The 27,907-nt window shown below is 32.6% G+C and overlaps 1 protein-coding gene across 1 annotated transcript; it reads right to left on the bottom strand.

Annotated features, from left to right (window-relative positions):
• Positions 1–1,662: 1,662 nt before the first annotated feature.
• On the bottom strand, positions 1,663–27,836 carry LOC148602137 (pleckstrin homology domain-containing family M member 2-like). The gene is made up of 16 exons (XM_088556929.1): positions 27,679–27,836; positions 26,428–26,537; positions 25,985–26,094; positions 24,362–24,486; positions 24,069–24,131; positions 23,429–23,560; positions 18,975–20,071; positions 18,322–18,391; positions 15,423–15,578; positions 13,433–13,521; positions 12,288–12,414; positions 10,805–11,028; positions 8,980–9,214; positions 8,117–8,290; positions 5,849–5,968; positions 1,663–3,645 (listed from the first exon to the last, which is right to left on the bottom strand). The coding sequence occupies exons 1-16, from the start codon at positions 27,748–27,750 to the stop codon at positions 3,544–3,546; spliced, it is 3,006 nt and encodes a 1,001-aa protein (XP_088413055.1). The 5' UTR covers positions 27,751–27,836; the 3' UTR covers positions 1,663–3,543.
• Positions 27,837–27,907: the final 71 nt, after the last annotated feature.

Here is a 27,907-nt window from a genome sequence, read left to right as displayed (position 1 = left end):
TGATCACTGGACTTTTTTTCTTGTAACATCAGAAAGACTTTTCCTGCCAATTATCTCCCTTTGTCTTGAAATTAATGTTTGTAATTTTACCTTGAACATAATTTACAAATTCTTTTGAAGTACATGTAGTTTAAACAAGTTATTTGATTTGTACATTATTTCAAACAATATTAATTAATTGAAAATATATGTAGACATGTAATTTTGCAAGATGACACAAAAAATGCTCAGTGTAGTAGGTGTGATCTACAACTAACCATCCAAAAAAGAAAAAAATATATATAAACAAATAAAGAATTCAAAATCCCTTACTCATAATCAAAATTGGTCTTCGTCTTTGCTTTCCGCTTTCCATTTCGGACATGAATTATAGAACCCTGCTGAAGACTTTCCAGTCATCATTTGAGAACTTGCTCACTTCTGGAACTAGACAATTAAATACGATTGTCTTGAGCCCATGTGTCCTGTACCAGGCCCATACAAAAAGGGGGGTTGCTACCAACAAGCACTACTAAACTCATCATCTGTGACTATTGGTGTCAACATTACCCCCAGCCGATTAAGTTTGCACCCCCTTTGGGCTTGTGTACATATAATAGGAATAGAAGCTAGCATACTCAAGCAGTACTGAGGTTGTTCGGCAAGGTGCAATCCATTGGAGTATGGAGAAACTAAATTCTGATTGTTATGTTGGAGGGATAGTGGCAAGCTGGGCAAATTTAACATCCACAGAGAATTTAAGACTAGGTAAGGAAATCTCTGACATCTTTAAGGCAGGGTCTGCCGGTAAGAGAACATAGAGAATCTTACTCTTAGGTGTTTGATTTTTTTTTTTCAGTAAATCTGTCGATTTGGTTTTTGTGTATGTTTTCATGTACATAATGAAATTTGGTTTGTTCACAGATATACCTTTTTTTTTATAAAACTTGAGTACAGTATGTGGTGCTTCTGATATGTTTCAATCTCCTTCGCAGACCTATAACTGTTTCCTGATTAACCATGCATGACTTCCTAGCTTAAAGGATCTGTTATACAGGATGTGAAAAAAATCAAAGGGCATGAACACTACTCATTGTAAATCTGTGAAGCTGTTACTGTTAAACTGAACTAAATTGCATTAAGAGGTGAGATTAATACTGAGTGTGGCTGAGGTACAAATCTTTCAAAAAACAAATATACCATAAATCCACTAATTATCACAGGGGTGCTATTTTTGACATATTTTAGAGGTCTGTGTACAAATTGTCAAAATGAATTCTGCAAAATATTTACTCTGGGCTTTTAATTACTGAGTACACCACTTGCAATCTGCCAAATATAGGACCACAGAATTTTTTGTGTTATGTATATCTTTTTGCCTTAAAATCACCATTTTACATCTGCCATATAGTACTCTAAGTACAGAAGACGTTTTTCTTTGACACAGAATCAAATCTATCAGGTCCTAGACAAATTGTTTTACATCCTATGGCAGATATTTCATGCACCTAGTGATAATGGATCAATTCCTGCTTTGCACTAGTCCAACATGCAGAGCCAGATGTTTATGCTCTTGCTCAAAGAAGCAACAGGTTCTTGTTGGGCAAGTCAGCTCACTTCGACTTTCATACAGTGTTTCATCCAAACAGTAAGATTTCTACTGAGACTTGCAATAAAGATATATGCAACAACACATAATCAATTTATTTATAACTGTTTAACTAAATAAAAATCATATCATTAATCATAGAATTCATTAGGCCGTACAAAATGAATACCTTGGTTCTCAGGCCACTTTTCATAGAATTTATGAAAGAGGGAGGTGATTTTTTGTTATCATTTTAATGCCCCAGTCTGATGAGGCACAAATCCACAAATCGCTGAGGGAGGGGATAATTTCATTCTTCAATATGTTAAAAAAGGGGCACCCTAGAAGAGATGAGAGCCTACAACACAAGAAATTTACTTAATATGGCCTTATATTCATAGTTAATCAATACAATCTACCCTGTGAAGTATGGCTCAACACAAAACTTAGCAGACACTTTTTAACATATTTATAAATCAGTTTTGCAAAACTTTTCTTAATTTTAAAATAATGATATACAATTATTTAATTCAATGATTTAGATCAATTGACTCAATTTTTTTTCAGCTCGATGAAGACATGAAAACTTTAACAAAAAATAAACAAACAAAACAACCACCAAGGCTTTAATTCAGGTATTCTTGCACTGGAATCCTCTGCTACAACACATTTATGGGTGTTATACACAGGAAAAACTGCAACATATGTCTTAAAACATACTGAAACATGTTTAGGATCAGTGTTAATAAACATGTTCTTGTGCATTCAAAAATACAAAAAATCGATTTTTGAAAATTTTATGAAAATCATACTCTTTTCATGTATGAAATCCTTTTGAAAATATAATTACAATAAGATTTGTATTTTACTTGTTTTTGATATATTGATTAGTCAGAAACATGTTTTCATATGCTTTTCATGGTGGTTCTAAAGAGTAATCAAGGGAACCAAGATTCTAGCAGAAATAAAAGAATGTAATCCAGAGTACAAAGAACATGAAGTAACTAAAATAATACATACAAAGTAACGGAAGTAAATAAGCAACTCCGAATCTACTAAAAACTGGGAGCATGGACCAGGAGCACTGGTAGGGAAAACACATGAAAAACATATGTTGCCATTTTTCCTATTAGTAGATTGTTCACATGTACGATTATCAACCTGCTCTATTTACCATTGCAAAAAAGCAAATTAATGAAAGGAAAAATTCCTGATGCAAGTAGCAAAAGCAAAAAAAAATAAAAAAATAATTATAAAATAAAAATATTTGTACATATTTGTACATAAAAATATTTTTTTTAAATGCAAGGCAAGAAACACAGTTTTTTGTACAAATATATGTACCAAATTACCATCACTTCGAAAGAGAAGTCACTGAAATGTTTTGTAAAGAAAAAGTTTGAGTTTCTTTATGTAATATACAAGTAAAATGGCTGAAGTTGAGCATAACGATGAACATAGACGTATGAATTAAATATTAACAATCAGATTTGAATTAGAACAATTTGTACAACACTTATGGAATCATGAAAAGAAGAAAGTTAATTAACTGTCCTGACCTGTTAGCAGTAGCTACCATCATCCTGTCTTAGCATGTTTATGGGAAAGAATGCATACAAAACGTTTTTTTTTATGTTTTTTGTAACAACTTCAATAAACCTAGATTTTATAGCCGCAATAAACAAACTAAAATCATTAAATTGATAAAATCCTTTGTTTCCCAAAATTATAAATTTGTGAATCTGTAAACTTTAAAAAAGGAACAAAAAATAAAAACAGAAACTAGAAAGCTTCCATCTTTATGCAACATACATTTGTGTTTTTTACAGTTATCTCCCCATACAGAAAACCTAAAACTACTTAAATTGCAATGAATATAAAATACTGTAAATAAATACATGATAAAATAAATCTTTTTAAAAAAAATATCACAGAAATCAGCCAGTGGGAATATTATACATTTAAAGCTGAAAGAACTAGGATTTCCGAACAGTCAATTTGTCCTTTAGAGTGTTTGCCATTTCTCGACAAATCTTTGTCAATGTAAAGTCTTCTATTGGAATGACTGGAACTTCAACCTGAAAAAATAGAAACAGAGAAAAGATTATAAGAATTTTGCCCTAACCCCCCCTAATAATAGATGATGACTCAATAAAAAAAAATCAGAAAATTGTTAAAACTCACACTAGCCTATCTATCCTGTAGCATTAGTGTTTATATTGAACACATTAACATTTGGAAAGCCTAATATCAGCAGTTCTGAAGTTGTTCTATGAAAACAAAAACTACTTAGAATAACACCTTTTAAAAGTTACTTTCAGCCTGTCTCATTTTGATTACAGTAGATGAAGTAGACTAAGTTCAGTGGAAGTGTTTGCAAGAATCAGGCAAAATTGGAAAAATAAGAAACATGCCTGTCAAAACCCCAACGATCTGACAATATTTCACTCAAGGATGCTTTCTCTATTTGTAAAGACCATTTTTTGATCTGTGCATCATTGGCTTTGCTCAGAAATTTTTAAGTAGAATCTTAGAAAACTGAGGTTTTTGACTGAGGTTCATTTTCAGTGCATTTCAATGAAATTGTAACTCAATGGTCCAGCATGATATGAAAAATCTAGTCTATTTTCCTTGATTCTGATGGTGCAAATAGTCAAATTGCAATATCAAAATGATGTTTTTTTTTTCGCACCTGATTCTTACAGGGATTTACACTTCATACACAAAGAACTGGTACAACATATATATAAAACTGCAATGAGTGTGAAAATATTTTTAGATACTGTGAAACCTAAATCAAACCCCATTTTGGTCTGAAGAGTTTGTTTGGTATAGGCATATATTTGGCTTACCCCAAATTTAAAATACATATACATATTCATGAAAGGTCTCTAATCAAAGTACAGTCAGCAGGTTTTAGATTATTGTGAAAATTATAGCATGAACAAAATTTTGAAGATTACATGATGATTACAGATATGAAATAAAATTGTGATCATACATTTGTATTTTTCATATTTAATATCAAGAACTGTTTTTCCCCAATATGTATAAACTGAATATCAATCCATACTTCTGATCCAACTTCTCACACAAATACAAATTTTGTTCCATTTAATCTTTTTCCTAAATTTTTATAACTATCAAAAGTTAATTTGGACATTAAAAAAATTAAAAAACTATAGAGATGAATTATTTATTATACTCAAATAAAACCAATTTCAGCTTAATAAAACAATTTCCTTGATGAACACGAGATTTCCAAAAACACTTTTATCAATTTGATATTTCCGGCAAATTTAATTTGGTTAAAACACTTTTCTTCACTTCCTGTTTATTAATGGTAAACTATTAATGAAAGAATGGATAATTTGACTTATAAGTGTGTTAAATGAAACATGCTTAACATATCTTATTCTTCTTGATACACTACTACAAGAACTACATTTTCTAAATGCAAATTTATTTAAGGAATGACTATTATATTTTTTTTGTCTATGCTATGAAGAAATAACCTCAATTATGTGGTGCACAATAAATAACCTGGTAGACTGATAGACTGGCTAAATATATAGTATTCTGATCCTGAAGGACCAAAAACTGAAAAAATTTGTCTGTTAAGAGGTTTCTGGTTTATTCAGGGTTTGGTTTAGATAGGTTTTTGGTTTATTCAGGGTTTGGTTAGATAGGTTTCTGGTTTATTCAGGGTTTGGTTTAGATAGGTTTTTGGTTTATTCAGGGTTTAGTTAGATAGGTTTCTGGTTTATTCAGGGTTTGGTTAGACAGGATTTTGGTTTATTCAGGGTTTGAATGAAAAAGGTTTTTAGATCATTCAGGGTTTTTTGGTTTAGATAGGTTTTTGGTTTATTCAGGGTTTAGTTTAGACAGGTTTTTAGGTTATTCAGGGTTTGAATGAGACAGGTTTTTAGGTTATTCAGGCTTTGGTTTAGATAGGTTTTTAGGTTATTCAGGGTTTGGTTTAGATAGGTTTTTGGTTTATTCAGGGTTTGGTTTAGATAGGTTTTTGGTTTATTCAGGGTTTAGTTTAGATATGTTTGGTTTATTCAGGCTTTGGTTTAGATAGGTTTTTAGGTTATTCAGGGTTTGGTTTAGACAGGTTTTTGGTTTATTCAGGGTTTGGTTAGATAGGTTCTTGGTTTATTCAGGGTTTGCTTAGACAGGTTTCTGGTTTATTCAGGGTTCGGTTTAGACAAATTTAACTGTATCATCATACTGAAGTAGAGTGAGCACTGTACCATGTATAAACTGGTAGAAATTTACCTCAAAATGAGTTTGCCATGAATCAGATAAGGCCTGAATGAATCTGGACTTCTCGGTTTCTGAATTGAAGTGTAGCACCCACTGTTCACTGCTAATATTGGTATCATGGGACTCAAATACCTATAAAAAGAGATCCATGAAAAATGAAAAAAAAACTGGTACTGTACTCAGTACATGGTATATCACATGATTACTAATAGTTTTGGCAATCACAGGTTTTTAACGTATTTTAATATGATTTCAGGCTTTGCCAATGAGGCACAGAGCTTTAACATACATGTAAGCTGATGTACCGCCATGTTGCTATTGTGATTTCTTCACCAAAAGAATATGCAAGACTTCCTAGAACAATTGCTTTGTGCCTGAGTTGATTGTTCAAACAAATACTTCTGAATTACATTACGTCATTTCCAACAGAATGATTTCAAGCCATTCAATGTTTCAGATCACCTACATACATGTACATGTATATAGGAAGTCACTGAAGCTCCCTCCACATTTTGGTTCTAGAGATGGTGCTTGTATCCTGTATTGACAAAGAAATACTTTGTTCCCAAAATCCTTTCTACATGTATCATGGAAAAGCATCACAATGTGACAGATGAATGAATTTTAAGAGCTGTGTTAAAGCTCATGACAAGCTCATCTCCCTATATATTAGGAGTTTAAAGTAAAAAAAAAGGTTGAAATTAATAGGGGAGATTTCTTCTACACAGCAACATTGAAACAAAGAGTTTATCAAATTCTAAGAAGTGATTTCAATTGTTACAGAATGTATGGATGGACACACAGACAACAAAAAATGATGAAAAATTGAATAAAAGTACAAAATTAAATCATTTTGCTACAAATAAAAATCGAAGGCAAAACCTGATTATAAAGTATCAGTCTATGTAAGAGTTTGGCAGTAGGTGAAACATGGTGTGAAATAATCCATCATCAGAATCAAGGAAATGACACAAGATTTTTCATATAATTTATGATAAAATTGAAATGCACTGCAAATAAACATTCTAGGAGCAGACAACTCAGTCAAAAGCCTCAATTTTCTAAGATTCTAATGAAATTCTAATGAAAAATGACATATCAATAGATGTAGAGACCAAAAAGTAGTCACTTCAAACAGAGAACATTTTTTTCTGAATAAATTTGTTTTGTCATATCAGTAGGTTTCTGACTACTATATTTAAGGTTTCCACCAATTTTGCCTAGTTCTTACAAAAACTTGTACTCTTATGTAAGTAAGAAATATACTACTCCGAACTAGAAGACCTGTTTATCCCAGGAGCCCCTGCCTCATTTGTTAGTAGTGATTTTTTATTTTATTAAGAAATCAACTGTGTCTGTAAGACATTAATGATGCCCTTGTTCGCTAGATTTGCCAAATTAGGAACATGTTTATTTTGTATGAAGACACAATTTGCAGATTCAGAAATTTTTCCAAGGCTTGTGTTAGTCATGGTCTGGGGATCAATTTGGGGATCAGAAATTCATAAATATATGCATATCTACATGTTGTATCCTGGCCACACAGTGTCATGAAATTCTGTTTGGTAGTGTCAGACTAGTTGCAATGAGAGAAGGAGACCGATGGACGTATTAATGGACACATAAAAAATGTTAATACCCCCCATAACAAATCCCTATCTTTGTTGCTTGGGATATATTTCTGACAAAAATAACAAAGTCTAACTATCACCCAGTTCCATAATATTTCATGAAAAAAATCAAGATTCTTTGGCCCTGCACACCTTCATTATATGTAGAAATATCCTGTAAAATATTTTAGATGTAGTTCAAAAACTGTGCGAGGAGACAACCTGACAAGCCATGATCCATATATTTCTGACAAAAATAACAAAGTCTAACTATCACCCAGTTCCGTAATAGTTCACGAAAATCAAAATCCTTTGGCCCTGCACACCTTCATCATGTGTAGAAATATCCTGTAAAATATTTTAGATGTAGTTCAAAAACTGTACGAGGAGATAGCTGGACAAGCTATGATCATGTGTAATCTGTAATTTTAAAGAATGAATACCATAAAGACAAGAAAGATTTACATGTATATGAATTCATAGAAGAAAGTATAAGATTTGATTTTGTTATGTTTATGTGGCTCAAATCTGATACTTTCTGCTATTAGTTTAAACAAAACCAAATTGTGTTCATCTTGAAAAGTCAAATAATTAATTTTTAAAAGTGTTCCTTAATTTATTTGTGGATTATACATTTGGAACAGAATTAACTTGACAACAATAGACTTACAAGGACACAATATGTTTTGACATGAGGGTCATCCAGAACTGCCGACACATCAATGACATTGGCACTGCCTAGTGTTCGGATGAAGTTAGACTGTAAATCTTCATGACACATTAGGAGTTTTTGTGGTGACAATACCAGACAGCAGGCCATACATCCTATCTTCTTTGTGGCTCTCTGAAAAGTTGTAAATAACTACATGTAGCATGAAGTAAACATTGTGTAGCTGGAAATTTTCTGGAGATCCTTATTATTTTTATGCTGGCAAGGTTTGAGGAATCACGAAAATAAAAGCTCCCCAAATTTAAGTCAAGATATTTCAAAGCTATCTCCTGTAGACTGTATGTCTGGACATGAAAATAAAAGAAGGCAAATATTTAATACTCCTTTTCATAAAGTAAATTGTGAAATTTGGCACCCACAAAAATAATTTCCAATATGGTTTCTGCATGCAATTCTGATTGGAGTCCACCCCTTTTCATAAAGAAAATCGTGAAATTTGACACCTACAAAAATTACCCGTTATATGGTACCTGTATGCAACTTTGATTTGAGACTGCAGCATAAAGACTCCCAATTGTCCAAACCATCAATGTACAGACTGTATTTGCTGTTTTCTAACATCACTTTCAAAACATTTTAACACAAGTTAATGGAAAGTATTATATATCAATGTGTTGTCTCTCCAGCTATACTTTCCTTCTTACATTTTATAAAAAAACTATCAAAATACTTTAAAGGTATTACACTTTACTGATTGAAGTTGAGGACAAGGTTTACACCAGTCATTGAAAGCCTCGAAAAGGCATTCACTAGCAACAAAGAAAAAAGCTGATTTCAAGACTGAATCCTGGTCTAACACTTACCATATCCAGTCCCTCTGCAACAACTTGACAGAGACTCTGTAACCAGTCACTAGCCTCCAAGCTAGAAGCCAGAGCTAGCTGTATAGATGAACCATCAGACTTGATAATCTGTATGCAGTGGTCTTTGTCTGTATCTAATGTACGACGACATCCTTTACATTCCTCCCCACCAACTTGTACAAACAGTATTGGTTTACTATCTTTTTTGTCATTATAAACACACAATAAGCCATCCCTGAAAATAATACATGTATTTTACTCCTTTCTTAAAGTACATGCACTTCAAACTCATTGTTACTATAGTTTTTCAGTTGATTTCAATAAATAAGTTCATTTTTATCACCTGACGCTGACAATTAATTTTCTTGGGTTCATCAAACTATGAATTAAGAATCCTACAGAGCTTAATTTTCAGTAAGTTGTTTTTCTTTTTTTATCTAAGACATATGTAACAATTAATAAAGATTGACATCTGAATCATTAAAATCTGATCAACAGTGAACTTTTCCAATCAATACTAATGATAACACCCATTTTCACACTTTGAACCTATTTTTCCCAAAAGGAGTGGGGCATCTTTTTGGCATATTCACAATATCCATTTTCCTTACACAAGACCCTCAGCCATGTCCCTAAGAAGAATGTGTTAAAAATCGAATAAGTTTTACTCAGATTATCGTACATAAACTTAAGTTAACGGATGCCAATGACGACAACAGGGTGATAACTTTATATAACTGAAAAATTTGTTTGCAGTCGTATGAAAATAGAAAGTAAAATTACAGCTTAAGTAGATATGTTGCTTTTAAGCATCATTGTTTTAGTAAAAGTAATCTAGTAGAGTTGCAAATTTGTTTGAAATGGGATAATTCACATTCCCATCCAATTAACAATGTACAATCGGAATATGAAATACAAATAGAATTAATGTTTTGCAGGGTGCAGCTTGATACAACTGCAGACAGTTGGGGCAAGTATGGATACACGATTCAAACTTTATATATCTTTGAATTAATTGACACAGGATAAGAATAGGACCAAAATTGAAATGGCCATCTTTTTGGTCCCTTATTCCTGAATGGTTACCTCATGTCTATCCCAACCTGCCTCTTGGGATAAGGCACCTTCTGGTACAAATTTCCAAGAGATCAATTCACCTTTACTCAAGTTACCATCCAGAAATCAGAAAAAATTGCTAGTTTTTGGTATATTTGTGGCCCTTTGTTCTTACATGGCTCAAGTTAAAAGTCCAAAATCAATCTCTGTCTTTCTTTTTGTGGTATGGCATGTTGTTGTGAAATTCAAAAGAGATCCATCCATTTTTATCCAAGTTCATGTCTGACCATAGGAAAATGCATGTTTCTGGCTCCCATTTTGGCCCTATATTTCCAAGAAGATCAAGTCTTAACCCAAAAGAATCAATCCCAGTTTAATCATTTTGGTATAGAATTATGTGGAACAATATCAAAGACATCCATATGCTTTTGCTAGAGTTACATATTGGTAGTTAAATTCAATGAAATGCTTGTTTAAAGCCTTTAATTCTAAAGCGGTTCAGGCCATAACCCAGAAAATCAATAGCAACCTTCCTTTTGTGATTTAGAACCTCGTTATATGAAAGAAATTTCATAAAGAACAACTAATTAGTATTCAAGTTATTGCACCAAAACAAGGGTCTACAGACAACTATGCCGACGATGGTGCCATACCATTACATTGACAGCAATTTTTCTGTGGTCATATAAAAAGTTATTTTCAATCAATTGCTCTCAGAAAATTCCCCCCAAAACCTAGAATTTACACTGCTTAATACTAAAGCACTTACTTCAGAATAACATATGCAGATTTCCATGGCTGGCCATATATCAGGGAACTTGGATTCTGGATAATAGCTACTGAGTTCTGTAGTAACTGACTTCCAATGAATGATGATGTTGGCTCTATGATTTTATACAGAAGATGACCCTCTCTGTGAAGTGTCTCAGAGTTGTTGTCCTTGGGAGATGGAGTATCCCAGTGTACAAGGGAATAACAGCATATTTTACCATCCTTTAAAAAAGTACTTGTGGTATTGGTTATTTGTTGCATTTAAAATCATAATTGTTTACTATATGAATATTTCACAGTTTTTACATACATGTATAATCATGAATCCTGTATCAAGAGTACAATGTATTCCTGTTAACCTTTAGAGCAGTTCATGTGGGAGATTCTCCCTCAAAAACACTGACTCATGTGGGAGATTTTCACTTAAAAGCAATATTCTAATGTAAAAATTCAATTATTTTAGTATTTTTTACATAAAACATTGTAATTCTACACAAAAACTTCCCACAAATCTTATATTATTATGCAGGAGATTCCAAACTTTTCATTGATTGTGTGAGAGTCTCCCCTCTAATGTTGGAGGATTAACCACTAGTTGTGAATTATAAGCAAAAATACTGAACAGAATGGATGTACCAATAATTGATAATCAATTATGCCTATATAATGAGACTGTTTGAAAACATCAGCCTGGTTTATAAATATTTTTGAAGTAATTTATTCTAGCTCTAAGTTGTTAACATGGGAAAAAAACAAATATTAAGGCTAAATACTCAACCTTTAAATTGACAGTTTTCTTCACAGAGAATGAAAATAAAGAAAAACATCTTTTCCATTTCCTAAAGAGAGATAATCTAAGCACAGCTAATAGTCTTATTTTCAATAGAAAATGGGCCAGAACAACCTTTTATGAAAATCATGTCTTATTTAAAATAAACATGCAGGTAGCATGTACACATACTTTTCCATCGATAAAAAAATCTGATATTACACATGTGAAATAACTACAGGTGTAAGGAATCACTGAAGCTTAAGAAGATCAGGATCATCAGAGCTTTACCAAAGTATTGTGAAATGGATCAGATTTGGAAAATGGAGTGGTATCAACCCTAGAAATACATGTTACTTGTTTTTGTTGCAGATCTGGTTGCAGATTTAACCAGATCCTGCTTTGAACTAGTCCCACATGCAAAGCTAGATTTTTATTGTGCAGGCTCACAGAAGCAAAAGCCTGCAAGTAGGCACACCACCCCACTCTAACACATGATTCTGACTCAAAACCAAGCAGTCACCACTTTATCTCCTTCTATATTACCTCCTTGGCAGATAAGCCATGACTATCAATTTGAAAGTCTTTGGTGTGACTTGGCCAGGGATAAAACCCACAACTCCAAGCACTTGAGACGAGCATGCTACCCCGAGACCACAGACTGAAAGGTAGTCAGATAATCAAATCAATATCTGTATTCATGTCTACTTACATCACTATTACATTCTTTATTTATGTACTTTTTAAGAGAAATTTTCTGTGTTGTTGCATCTGTGAGAACTAAAATATTTGGTAACCCATTCTCTTTACAGGTTAATGTTACACAATCAATAATTCCCCTAAAAATAAATCATAATCATAAATTTCTACAGTGTCTAAATCACAACTTCCATTTTTCATAAGATCATGCATTTCACTAAGTTTTAAAGTGCAGAAATGTTTAATAATTTGAATACAATCGTTTTCCCTCAAGAACAGATTTTAAAAATTGGCATCCGTGGAAAGTACCCACTATGTAGTAATTAATTTCTATCTTCTGAGTACCTGATTTTTTTCACAAAGTGAGAAAAAAAGTAAGATTTGGACCCTTTAGTAGGGACTTAGTGTCCACAGATACACAAAAACATGAATGGACCAAAATCATTCTGTCAGAAGTGTCGTTTTTCTAAAATGTTGTATGCAGTTAGGAAGTGGTTGCATGAATTGTTAACACTGATGCACAGCATGTTTTAAAGGCAGGTTAATATATTCCTCCTGGTTGAGACATCGGCGATATAAAAACAGTCCGACATTATCATCAATATATAACTGGTTTTTGTGTTGTTCAAATAGTGCCACCACTTTTCTCATAAGCCTTAAATCCAATTAAATTCATAAATTAGAATAAGAGAATTTTAAAAGTTATTGAACTTTTACCACTTTTATCATAAGCCTCAAATCCCATTCAATTCATAAATTAGAATAAAAGAATTTTAGAAGTTATTGAACTTTTACCACTTTTTGAGGTATGACTTGATTTTTTTTCTCTCATTGTCAATGTGACATCACACTTACTTTTGATTAGTCAATTGAATAAATTTAAATTGACTGGTAGCTATTCAGATCTACCAAGTTGATCTGCCAAGATGAAAGAATCCTTATTTTTCTATTGTAAATACCTTCGAATATAGAAATTAATATTTAAAATACTCTGGATTGTCCTTTTAAAAGATTGAAAAAGAAGATAGCTGCCACAGATTTTGAAATAGCTTTCGGGGTTCTATGTATGCTAACCAAAAGCACATATGAAGCATCATTTCGCTACTTCTCCTAGATTTCAAAGTGCTCAGATGTTCAAAAGAGAGAATATCATCCTACCTGGTTAGAGCCTGGTTCCCAGTTGTGACCCAATACTGGTTCCTTTTGTTGGTACACTTTATGTGTATTGTTTGTTCATTAATGCCCAACTGAAAATAAAATAGATAGTAAAATTTGATACTTTGTTAATAGTGAGTTGAAAAAATCCAGCCAAAAATCGGAATATTAAAGTCAATTTGAGTGGTAAATATAGGTGTAAAATAATCAAGAAATTAAAGTTGAACATGATTGAATTTTTGATGTTAATTCAAAAGATGCAGATAAATGCTTGTTTGTTTTACAGAATAACTTACATATATTTATATTTTTTTTTAATGAAACAGAAAAATATCAGATTGAAAGACAGGAAGTTTTTTAATAAATTAGCTCAGAGACCAAGCAAAAAACTTAATTCCATGAAGAGCAGGAAATAACATAACAAAAAAAGGTATGGTGAATATGTCAAATAGACTACAACCCACCCCAACAGTTTGAAAGAGTAATCAAGGGAACCAAGGTTATAGGGTAATCAAAAGAATGTAATCCAGGGACAAAGACCAGACATGGAGAACAGACATACAAAACAAAGAACATAAAGTAACTAAAATCATCTAAAATCATACATACAAAGTAACAAAAGTAAATGAGCAACTAGGACTCCACTAGAAAATGTCACACCAAGGCCACCCATCGGTCTTCAATAACTATTACAAGGCAGGCTGCAACTGGCCCTAAGACATCACAATACATGGGTACAGGGAAAGAGTTGCCCAATTACAATTAAGTAACATAAAAATAAACTACAAGTAAAGGTAAAAAATGAAATAAGACATACAGAGGCCAGAAATTCCTGACTTGGGAAAGGTGCAAAATTATGGCGGGTTAAAGTACTTTTGCATGGTCACAATGCTCCCCCTTATAAAAATCCAGCTACTAAGGAAAAAATATTACACAATTCAACACCTTAAAATTAGTTCAAAAAGGTCTGAGTCCTTTATTACAACGATAATAAAGAAGCTGAGTATAAAATTACAGTGAAACCTCCAAACCGGCCATTACTAGGACAAGAAAAAATAGCCAGTTTATATGGGTGGCAGGTTTTGTGAAAAACAGCTATGCATTCTAAGAGCAGTTTCCATTAATGTGTTCTAAAACCCTACACCTTGTCAGTGTGTTGGTAGCGACATCTATAATGCCATTTCAAAACTATTGGCCTATTATTACGCTTTAAAGCTTGCATAATATGTTAATGATTTGATTTTACAAACGGTACTGCCGACAAAATAATGTTCACGGTTTTGAAAGAGTGTGTATTAAAGATCAAAGGGCTATTGATGGTAATTAATTATTTGTATTGTTTCTGTAAATTACCTATCAACAAAGTCAAATAATTTCACCCCTATGTTGTTTTTGGCTTGGGTACAAGTTACATTAATTGACAGTTAAAATATCGTAAAGATCGAACTATTAAATGAACCCAGTTGCCTGAGGCAGCCTGCCGTATACACACCTATTAACAGCCAACCAGTAACAAAATGTAATGTCTAGATTAAATTTGTTGTTAAAACTACTGTCCCCTTCAGTTATCATCTGTCCACTGATGAAATGCAAACCGGTCAGTGAATGAATTATTAATTACGTAATCATTTACAGTTTTGCTGACACATTTATTACAGGTGAACAATAACCGGAATTGAGAGGTTGTTTATATTTGAAATATGTAACTAAAACTGTAAAAACCGGCCGATGTATGCTTTTTAGGGGGTGGCTGGTCTATAGTAGACAAAACAAACAGGTTTTAAGATTTATTGGCCGGGACTTTTGAAAACAGCCGGTTTGAAGGGAAGACCGGTTTTCTGAGGGTCACTGTATAGTCTTTTTTCTCATAATAATTAAAAATCAACAAAAAAAGATAAATTATACATGTATTTAAAATTTTAACGAAATAACTTTCTGAAAATACATTAGAACCAATCCGTTAAAACCCTGTAGAACAAATTTTCAAACTTACAGCAATAAAATCGATAGATGAGAATGGAATTGAGACATCTTTGTGGAACCTATGATCACTGTGTTTCTGTGAGAGGAAGTACATAGATCTGTCTGTTACAGTAACAAACACTGGAGTACTTTCACCATCTGTGTGACCTTGGGTGGTTGCAAATATCTACAAAACAATCACAATTAGAAAGCACAAGAAATACAGTGAATTTGGGAAACATTGCAATGTTCATTACTGCAAAAAACGTGATTGTGCTGTGGAATTAATCACAGGTACTTGGGACCAGTGGTCCTCTTCACAAAAAGTCATAAGTGTAAAGTTTATCGTAAGTTATGACATCATAGTAAATCAAAGTATTGTGACGTCATAACTTACGACTAGTATTACTCTTATGATTTTTTGTGAAAAGGACCACTGGATCTTTTTTATCACCATGATAGTAATAAATCATTTGGTTTACCTTTATGGACTGTTATGTGAGCTCTTTAAGATCTGCACCTGACATTCAATGCTGTCAGTGCTATGCCAAGATAGAGGAAAATCTTGGCCCTATGCACTGAAAGCATTAAATATCAGGCGAACATGTCAGAGATTCTCAGAACACACATACAGTCCAAATACATATATGGAAACAATGTGATTTAATGATATTTTGGTTAAAAAAAAATAATTATGGGCCCAAAGGCATGTGGAGATAATTAAATAAATCTAGCATTATGATAATTTTTACATTACTCATTAATCTTCATTGATACTGCCAAAATTAAAACCACTTTTAATTTCTTAACTGACACAATTGCAATACAGAATGAATTGATTTCTGAATTTACAATAATGTGATGCATTATACTGTTATCTTTGGAAACACAGAAACATTTATGTCAGAATGTCATCTCTTTAAGGCATCCAATAAAAAAAATGCCTTCCTTTGTGAATATCTATTTATAAGACACTAACTGCATATTAATATTTATCATGATTTATACGGAAAAAAAGGACAAGTCATCCATACAATATGCATGAAAAATCAGAAGGAAGGACAGAGTTATTCCTATTATGTAGCACTCCAGCTAAGAATCATGCAAAATGTGATTCATGGGTGAAAAGCCTTCATATTTTCATTTTTGATATTTTGTTTGAAATGTCATAGTAAACAGAAATAAACAAATGGTTTTTCATATAACCTGTGCTCTTAGGAGATAAAAATTATAAAGAATGCACTGTAGATTTCAAAATTAAGGGAGATAACTCTGTAAATGGCGCTCAAATACAATAGAATCAACCGTATTTTCAATGTCAATTGTCTCCTAAGAGCAGGCAGATTTGAATGAATAATTACACATCTCATACTATAGACCCATAAAACAACTTAATTACAAAAATAAAAATATGTAGCCTTTTTCTAGGTGTATCACATTTTTCAGATTTTGCATGATTTTTCTTACAAAGACAGTTACTTATATCCTAGCAGACTTTGTTTATAGAAGTTATAACTAATCCTATCTTTTAATAAGAGATTGTAATTTAAAGTATGCTTTTAGGCTTTGCCTATGAGGGATGGAGCTATTTGTACTCAAATTACATTTTACTTTACTGTTATGTATTTATATCACTGATGTCTTGACCAGTGGGAATATGCAAGACTTCCAACAACAATTTTTACTCACATAAACCACATATTTGGTACAGAGACACATTACATATATACAATAAATGCTATACAAAACTATTTACAGACATGTTAGACACATTACAGTACTGGTGAAGTTAGTCAGGAGGACTCACTCTTTATTTATAATTTTAATAAATTTACACAAATTAATCAGCCTTTTTTTATCTCTCATTGACGTTATTGCCCTAAAACCTCAAATATATGGGGGCTTATTGATTTGTAGTTTTCTCTCTGTTACAAGTGATAGACATTTAAAAATAAACCGGTATTCGTCCCCTATTTCTTAATTCAATAGATTACAAAAACTATTTTCTCTACTGATATTTTGCCAATGACCCATTTCTATTGGTTATCTATGGTTAACTGTTCTAAATCTACATAATACTAAAGAGTTTATCTCATTGAGTTTTAAAATATTCTTCAAGACTAAGAGTTTCTTTATAATTCCTATAGTTTACAGTTTTCGCACCAATTTTGATACTTTCGTGCTAAGATTGTCTGTACTGATCAGTAAAACATTGCATTTTAACCATTCAATGTTCAAAACATTTTGCAATAACCAAATATTTCATAGCCCACACTCATCTTAAGTTTCTGCAGTACTCTGTAACCACTTAAAGTTTACATTTTGCCTCATATACTTATTCAGCATCAGTTAATAAGCAACACATGAGATTTTAGACATATAGACTTCCTACACAACATGATGTAAGTCTGCATTTAAGTTCAATCAATGAAATCCTAACTGCATACATCATTTCAGACAAAAAGATTTCGAGTTAATCACATTTTGATAGAGGATCTATATATGTAGGACTTTGCTGGCTCTCTGTCCCTACTAAATGCATATTTCACTGGTTGTGAGCAGCTTTAAGTTAGTATGGTAAGGAGCATTTGTTACATCCAGCCAGTTTCAAGCTACATGCTTTATGCAAGGCTTCTTGTAGATTCATATAAAAAGCAGACTTTAAGCCAAAATAAAAAAAATATCCTAGATTCTCACCCCCTCCTCATCCAATTTGTTCACCTTCTACGAAAAATCAAGTTAGATTTCTTTCCTAATTTAGGTAAATTTCTTTAAATTTGACAACATTTTCCACTTTAATTGATGAAAAAAAGTGTCCACCTGTCCGTCCCTAATTTTGAAAAATGTTGGATGTGAATCTAGGAATTTTTTTTATGATGGCCTTACTAGAACAGTTATAATGTGTCTAGTTTTCTTCATGGTACCCCTACCTTTATAAACTGTTCCTCAGAGTTATCAAACACATCCAGCATTAAGTACAGCAAAGTATTATTATCCAGTCTGAAATAAAAACATATTATCATCTATACATGTAAAGCAGGCCAGGAAATAAGCACTAAACTTCAAGCCCAAGACCTGTGAAAATCTATTCGAACCAGTAAAATTATGCAAAAATATTTCTTTTAGTGCATAATTTTGCATAAATTGCCAAAACTGTTAACTTGGATCGGTGATATTTTTGTCAAACATGAGAACTGTGATACATTAGCCCCTTTTTTATTTTGAACAAATATTGGAAATCATTACAAAATCAGACAATATCCTTCCATGAAGACAAACATGGTATAAGAAAATTATAGAAATCTCTCAGTGTTTTTTGAGATAGTGTATGCTATGTAGATGACCAGCAACTATTACAATGTATCTGTCAAAGGACAGAAAATGATAAAACAATTTGTTTTGAACATTAACCCATAGCATGACCGGATATGCACATGCTTAAATGAAAGATAAACTTTGACAGTGATTATTGCTGCCGTTTTTTCAGTTATCAGACATCATGATTAATGACTTAATTTATGCTTACAACTCTCAGTATATTGATACATATATCTCTGACCACCATCAAGAAATCATAACTTACTTCAGTTCTCCTTCACAGGTCTGATTTTTGTTCAAGGAATCATCAAGTTTTACATCCTCCGGTTCTTCTTCATACATATGGTGTTTTAAAACTACATCTGATCGGTTAATCATGTTGTCAACAAGATCAGCCATCTGGGAGGTAGAAGACTTCTCATTGTTTGTTGGCTCATCCTTGGTAATGGTTGATTGCACTTTGTCCACCTGGCCTGTCATGTTGCTGCTGTGATTTTTTTCTGAGTTATCATGACCCTCAGTTAAGGAATCAGACATTCCATGAAGCTTTGGGCCATCTTGTTCATCTATTGCACTTTTATGAGTATTACTTTCAAAATTAAAATCTTTGTTGGGACTATCACTAAACTTTCTATCTTCTATATCTAAATTACTACCTGCAGATCCACCAGAAAGGCTCACATTGTGTTTATTTTCAAATTCTTTAAGTACCTTTTCAGCAAATGCATTATCAGCTTCATCACCAAGAGTTTCTTGATTTATACAGCCATGCAAGTAATCATCCTCGATAAAATTATCACTATCATCACTACCATAGTTCTCTGACACGTCTAAAGATTTGTCATATATAAAGTCCTTCTCTAAATCAAGTTCATGTGTTGGCTGAGCACCAATTCTATTACTATGGCAACTGGCTGAACTTCCTGTTCTGGATTTTCTTATGACATCAGGTGTGACCAAATCCTCTTCTTTCACATCAGTAGTTAGTTTGTAAAATGGTTTTGTGTCTTTGTCTAAATTTTCAATTTGTTTGTACTGCTCCTCTTGTTCTTTAGGCTCATTTTTCATAAGGTTAAGCTCATTTGGTCTTTTTGCTTCATTTTTCACCTCACTCAGTTTGTCTTCCACAATTTTTACTGGTTCCTTCTTGTGCTTCTTTCCTTTTGTTTTTTTGGTCTTAGTTGAACCTCTCCTAACATGAATGACCTCTATACTGGTATCTTCTGGTTCCACATCATCAGTGATGACAGAATCCAGTCTGTCGAATCTTGTCTCACTGTTTTCGTCTATCTGGTCTAAGTATCCATTTACTAACGAACCATGATTCTTTTCACAATCAACAGTGACTGGACTATCCCTGGCCTGAAATGATAAAATAGAAAATCAGAAAAACTTGAAGTTGCATGCATCGTCATGATAAGTATACCCTCACTCCTAAACAAAATTGATATCAGACAGCAACCAAAATTGCTTATCATGTATGTCCCGTCTATTGAAAGCCACACATGAAATTTGAAATCAATACATCCATTAAGAGCTTTGTGTCAATAACTTCTATATCAAGTTCCATGAAACAGGAAGAGGATCTATATATGTAGGACTTTACTGGCTCTCTGTAACTACTAAATGCATATTTCATTGGTTGTGAGCAGCTTTAAGTTACTATGGTAAGGAGCATCTGTTACATCCAGCCAGTTTTAAGCTACATGCTTTATGCAAGGCTTCTTGTAGATTCATATAAAAAGCAGACTTTGAGCCAAAATAAAAAAAATATCCTAGATTCTCACCCTCCTGACCCAATTTGTTCACCTTCTCCGAAAAATTAAGTTCGATTTCTTTCCTAATTTAGGTAAATTTCTTTAAATTTGACAACATTTTCCACTTTAATTGATGAAAAAAAAATGTTCACCTGCCCGTCCCTAATTTTGAAAAATGTTGGATGTGAATCTAGAAATTTTTTTATGATGGCCTTACTAGAACAGTTATAATGTTATAATTGGGAGAACATGTAATATTGCTTACAATGTACGTCCCATCTATATAAAGATACAAACCAAATTTATAATCAATCCATTTATTTGGAGTCGAGATTCTTGTGACTAAACTCAGACAGACAGAATGACTGGGTAATTTCAATATAACATCCACTGAATAGGAGGTATCATTGATAAATATTATGTAATAATTCTAATCATGAGATTCTTCATTCTTATAGCCGTTTTGATTGGTCGAGAACGTCATTGCCAGAAAGTTTATACATAAATGAACTTCACCAGATTGTTCATACATGCATGAACGCCAGTCAACTTGAAACCAATATGGTGGCCGTGTAGTTCGAAAGAGTGTGGCAACGAACTGAACGGCATAATATAGCCGTAAGAATAGTTTATTACTATATATTGATTTTACCGGTCAAGTTTGTTTACAGAGAGTAATTTTCAGCTCGGGGAAAAAACTTATAACTGAGTCTGACTGAACCCTTGAAAACACCTTATTGTAATTTTCCTTCTTCCTTTTTTTTATTCCATTTGAATTATTTTCAACTCGTATTTTCAATGCTAACTATCATTTCATCCATACTGCCTTCACTGTTGTTGTGTGGCCGATTATGTGTAAATATTCGTCCGCGCTCCCATACATGTGCAAAGGAATGTGTGTGTATTGAAGCATAAACATTGTATGTAAATATAACTGACTGAGGCTTTCAGAGGGTAACTTTGACTACTGGATAGTATTACAGTCGAACCTCGTGAAGTCGAAGTCGAAGGGACCATGCAAAAATGTTCGAGTTATCCAAGGTTCGAGTAATCCAAGGTCGAGGATAAACCGGAAATACTAGTAGTTTGGTCCATGATTGTTTCTGTATTTACATCATATGTTGCACTTGTACATGTACAAAAATGTACTTCGCTTTACACGGTACTTCCTAATGTTATATGTTTCATATCGGAAGACATTTTTTTGTATGTTGTATATCATGTTTGAAATACTGAATGGCATCGAGTGTTTTAGTGAAATTTTCTTTTTATTTTTTCTATATCAAAAACTTCATAGTTCATATACACATGCTGTTTTGTTTGATTCACAATCAGGAGTATTGTCAAACCATGTGCTCTACAATATTACGATAAAATTTCAAATTCGCTAGCGAAATGAATGTAGTCGTTGAAATACCCTTACTATTGTCTGTTTGATGTTTCATTAAATAGTCAGATACCAATACAATTCATCTGTATTTTTTTTTTAAATTTCAAAATATCCGATATCACTGTTGGTGTAAATTCCCACGTGTTATTAATAAAATTTGTTTCTTTTAACAACACGCACAATTTTAAATTAATTAAATAAACAAATCAAACCATAAACAGTGTCAACAAATTAATTTTAAAAGCCACGCTAATTGTTGTTAAAACACACTTCGATCATGTTTTGTAATAAAGCAATCAGTTTTCCAACTAATTAGTTGACTTCGAGATATCAGGGTTAATTAACCTCGAAGTCCGATCAAGGGGACTGATTGATTACCTCGAGTTATCCCAGGTTTCGATTCATCCGAGTTCGAGTCATCCGAGGTAAAATTGTATTGGAGTAAGGGGAGTTTTGCTGGGACTTTATAATTAGTTCGAGTTATCTGAGATTTCAACTAATCCGAGTTCGACACATCGAGGTTCAACTGTATAAGGATTGAACGGCTATTTCCTGTTCTTCATGCATGTATGAACGGATCTCTATACTCCCAAACATTACATGAATGACCTTTGGCCGTTCATTGAGTTTGGGAGCTCCGAGAACTGTTCATACATGCATGAACGACTGAAAAAAGCTAATCAATCCTATATGAAATGGAAAAAAAATTGTGGATGGATTAAATGTGTTTGTATTGTATGCAACTTTATATATCAATTAACACAACTGCTGAGAATTGTAAATTTTTTTGTTTTTTGGACTTCACATCCAGAAAACTATGACCACACCCAAGAAAAAACTTTATATTTTAAAATATGATAAATTATGTAATAATGAATGTATTCTCTGAATTTTACGTTGTTTATTGAGTGTGGGCACTGTTTACTTGTCAAAAATATGACTGGAAAATGAATAAAAAGTAGAAAATTGACAGAATAACAGAAATTTGGTAAACTTCAAGCAATTCTTTTGTTCTTTTAATGTAGTAATTACCAGAAGTCTTTATGTCTTCACATCTGTTATGAATTCAAGTCTCAAAATTTACAGTTAAATCTTTCGACACTTTGTGTTTTAATATTCAGTTGTATTAAAGACAAATGGTGGCCTTTATTATCCCCTTCTTTGATTCCCAAAGATGAGAAACATAACAAATGCACTTGGTCATGTTAGTAAACAATTGTTTTATAAATAATTTCACAAACAATTTTCTTAAGACTCAAAAATTTCAAATTAAATAATAACATTGACTGTAAATATGCTATTTTCATTGGATTATCGGCTTTATACATGATGTTTCACGAGTCAATGAGACACACCTTTGAGTTATTTACATAGGCCACACCCACAATAAAAAAGGATTCCTATGTACATATATTGAACAATAAGTACTGACTGTTTTCTATTTCTTGAAAAAACAAATAAAATAAGAGAAAAATATAAAATGTAATTATAAGAATTGAATGTTTCATTTTTGAACATCTTATTAAATGTTAGATAGATATAAGCTAACTTTAGAATATAAAATAAACTTACAATATTTCTACTGGCATTGGATGCAATGCTGTCCATACTACACAGGGACAATCTGTCACTTTCCGTTTCTTCAGAATCAGCTCTACTCCTACTCTGTGGTGGTGCTGTACTAAGGTCAAGATATGGCACATCCTACATTTAAAAAAATTAAAGCCTCAAAAGTAAGATAAAGCACATTATGCAATGAACAATTTACATGAAAAAAATTGGTATTTTTTTCATCAAATCAATGTTAGCATCCAGATGTGAACATATGACATTCATCACAGGTGAAAAAGAAAACAAAAAACAAAAATTGAGACTTTCTGCTTTTTGGTTAATTTTTTAAATTAGAAATTGATAATAATATTTAAAGTCACAACCTGAAAAGAATTCGTAAAAAAGTTATGTTACAATGATAGAAAGCATCATCAAGTATAAGATTAGCACAACAAATTTTCACAAAATGCATCGCCATGGACAATTTTCACTTGTCTGCATCGCTTTTGTACTTACAAAAACTAATAACACTCCTCGAACAATTAAAACCCAATTGAACGCTCTCTGCTTAATAAATAATATGGGTGTCTCAGCGTTTTATGGCATGTGATAGGCGAAAAAATATGTGACATGATATATGTACATATGCTTTTGTACTTACATAGTCTAGTTGGAAGACCACTAGCTCTATACCAGTAATTAAAGTTATCAGTACATTCAACCTCTGAAATAGAAATCATAACAGTCCTTGAAATCGAGTGTAAATGCTAAAGATGAACCATTTTTTGTTGGTATTTAACCATGCTAAATTTCTTACAAATATTCTTTAGGAGCAAGATTATGTGGCCACAATGCTAAAGTCATCACTTCAAAAGTATTGTTTTTTTTTTTTAAATCAATATAGAGAATCAAATGCATTGCATGGAGAGTACCATGCATATTTCTAATACCAACCTGTTGATCTAGAACTAAGGCATCTCTGACATAATGTTTCTTTACAAGTTTGATATTTCCTTCAAAGCACCTGAAATAACTCTCCATGAGACCCTCGTTTAAGGCAACACACATCCATGCTCTACCTGTCAAAATAGAAAATATATCCATGAGACCCTTGTTTAAGGCAACACATGTACAGGCTCATCTGTCAACATAGTAAATATATCCAGGAGACCCTCGTTTAAGGTAAAATACAACCATGCTAAACCTGTAAACATGGATAAATATATATATATCAGTACTATTGATTGAAGGGAAATTGCCAATTTCTTGAGCAGTGCCATATTTGGGGTACAATTTTAATGGGTCAAATAAATTTTGAAATTAAACAGAACTTATTAGTCAAAAATTCCATATTGTAAATGTATGTTGTACTGTAAAACTACATGGAATATTTAAAAAGAAACACTAAAATCTTTGAATTCACATGTTTTGTCCCTCCATAGACGAGTATATTCCCTCAATGAATATTGAAATTTGGTTGACCACTCTCAGTGGTGGGACAAATCATGTGAAAAGGCAAAAGGTCAATCTAAACCAATTCCACTAAAGACATAGTGCAAGTATGAGAAGATAAAATAAAATTCACCATGATAGTTCTGTGTTTTTTTTTATAATAAATCATGGTCATATTCAATCTGATTAAAATCCAGGCTCTCAATCTCCATTAATTGGGTTACATACAGCTAGGGAGCATATGGCAGTGTAGCGTATCATAACAGCTGATTTTAATCAGATTGGGTCATATTAAGGATGGTTTCATTACCTATTTTTCTTTATAAAAGCTGAGTATTAATCAAGGAAAGTGATTTTTCTGTACTAACTTTATTATTTTAGTTACTTTATGTTCTTTGTTGTGTGTGTCTGTTTTCCATGTCTGGTCTTTGTCCCTGGATTACATTCTTTTGAATTCCGCTAGAATCTTGGTTCCCTTGGTTACTCTTTCCAAATTTGAAATTTGTATTTCAAGATTACATTTTTGTAAATTATTCTTTGAGCTGATATGACCACAGATTTACCAATTATTACACTATAGCATGCAAACAATTTTTAATCACCACCAATATATTAATGTAAAACCTAGATTTAACCCACAATTTCATTTGAAATGCCTGTACCAAGTCAAGACCATTGTGCTTCCAGCTGCTTCTGTGGTGTAATGTCGATTTTGTCAGATTTACATTGTAATTTGGACTAGACATGATTATACATTGGATTTAGAATTTTATTGTTACCCTTATTTATTCAATAAATTCAATAAATATCACAGAGGACTGTGTACTGAAGTACGGTAACCAAGCCTATTCATTAAAACTAGTTAATTACTCTTGATATCTAGATAGAACTTCACTGATATTTTATGAGTAGTGCTTGCATCTTGCGTAAATTTTCATTGATTTTGTTTTTCCACTTCCATTCATAGAGATGTACATTTCACATCACTCCACTAGCTAAAAATAGGAATAAACTTTTAAATAAAAAGCATTTTTAGATGAAAATATTTTGAGTTATTCTAAATAATTCCAGTCCTTCACATGTACAATGTACTTCTTGAATCAACAAAAAGGCCTTGATAATTACCTCTTCCTAGATCTGTAGCAATGTTGGTCAATCTTTTCAGCTCTCTGACTAAAGATTTATTGGTGAACTCTGACACAATCTTCCAGTACCCATCAGTAATGTGCCGTAATCTACAGTATACATTTATATAATTTTATTTTATTCCATTGTCTACCTTGTGTATGAACATGTATATTGTAGATTGCCGATATTTGTTGTTTTCATGTTTTGGCCATGTACTTTGATTAGGATGTCTCAGAATTATTTTTCTAGAAACTGTATTCCAATGCTTTGATTTTTTTTCCGATAACGCCATATAAAAAAACTTAAAAAAATGTACATGTATTTGGTGCAGGCTCATAAAAATTTTTCTGTGTGTTGTTCATTATGTATTTGTCTCTTGTTGGCCTTGTATGTATAACAATCTTTTTATTATGTAATGCATTTTCTGATAAATGACATACCCATGTAATAGGACATGGTCAAGATGCTCTAGTAATTTCCTAGCAGGTCTGTCATGGCTCGTAAGAGTCACTGCATCATCAGTAGTATGGTATATCTGAACCTCTTGTATCTAAAAACATAATGTCTATCCTAAATAATGCATTCTAGATTTGGTATAGATCATTTGATTAAAATACAAAATGTATATATATGTATACTGATATATAAAGTACCAGCCATACATGTACATGTAACGTTCCTTCATGTATGATTTCTTGGGACAGCCATAATATAGTTGTCAAAATATAATGATTAATGTTTATATGGGTACTCACTCCCATATATCTTCCCAAAATGTATGTTACGCAACTGGGGAGATTGAGAGCCTGGATGTTTGAAAAAGAGAATGGCTGTCTTGTAGAATAGAAGCTAGGATTCCACATGTTTTCATTTTAATGAGAGTCAGTCTGGATAGAGACTAGTCTGAATTTCCTCTGACCTTGCAACTCTCCTTGTTTTTTATTTTGATACTGATATGACCGGTTGGGGTCAGAACGATGTGCAATACAAAGTTTTGTGCAGAATGAAGAGGACATAATTTTGAAAACCGGAATCTACAAGATTTAGGCGAACAATTACATTGTACGTGTCTGGTACCGCTCCGTTCCATAAGTAACAAGCTCCACCTACTCACGCCTCGCCCCACTACAATGTGTATTATGTTTCAAAATGTCAACAAAGCAAGACCGCTCATGAAAAATGGTCAAAACTTCAATAAAAAAGTGTAATATTTGAAGCAAATATGGTATCAGCTTACACGAAAATGATTCAGCCATTTCAGGAATCGAACTAGGTACAGTAGTGTAGGTGTGACCTGCATGATTTTAACTGGAAAGTCGTTCGAGTGATTAAAGGGTGATACTGCAGAATCTCCATCTTTTTGAATGGCACATTGTTCTGGCCCAAACTCGACATATCAATATCCAAATAAAGAAGAGGAGGGTTGCAGGGTCAGAGGAAATTCGGACTAGATAAACATTTGTAGACTTCATGAGTGTTTTGGTCAGAATCTGACTCTCTATTTTGATAATTTCATGTTCTTTGTTGTGTGTGTCTGTTTTCCATATCTGGTCTTTGTCCCTGGATTACATTCTTTTGATTTTTGACAACAAAATCTGTGATCATCTATTCTATGTCAATATAATGACTTTCCGTCTTGGTGAAGCCTAATTTAAAAGATTATGGAGAAAAAAGCAAGTAAAAAAGTTCACCCCCTTAATGGCTTTTGCTACATTTTCTAGAATTCTGTCTTTGTAGCTTGAACGATTAATTTGAACAGACATCGCAGTTTCCCTTTCGTCTTTTCATCTTTTTCTCAGCTGACTTCGCCTGTTATTGATTAGTAATTCGAAAGGAAAAAGTAGTGAATGCTGAAACAAGGAACCAGTCGAAACTTAGGTAATTAGACTAATAACCGAAAGATATATTTTCGTTATATTT

This window comes from Perna viridis, chromosome 12 (assembly GCF_037379345.1).
Source record: "Perna viridis isolate PV_CMFRI_1.1 ecotype Kerala chromosome 12, ASM3737934v1, whole genome shotgun sequence".
Taxonomy (NCBI): Eukaryota; Metazoa; Mollusca; class Bivalvia; order Mytilida; family Mytilidae; genus Perna; species Perna viridis.
This window is presented reverse-complemented; position numbering and strand designations above follow the sequence as displayed.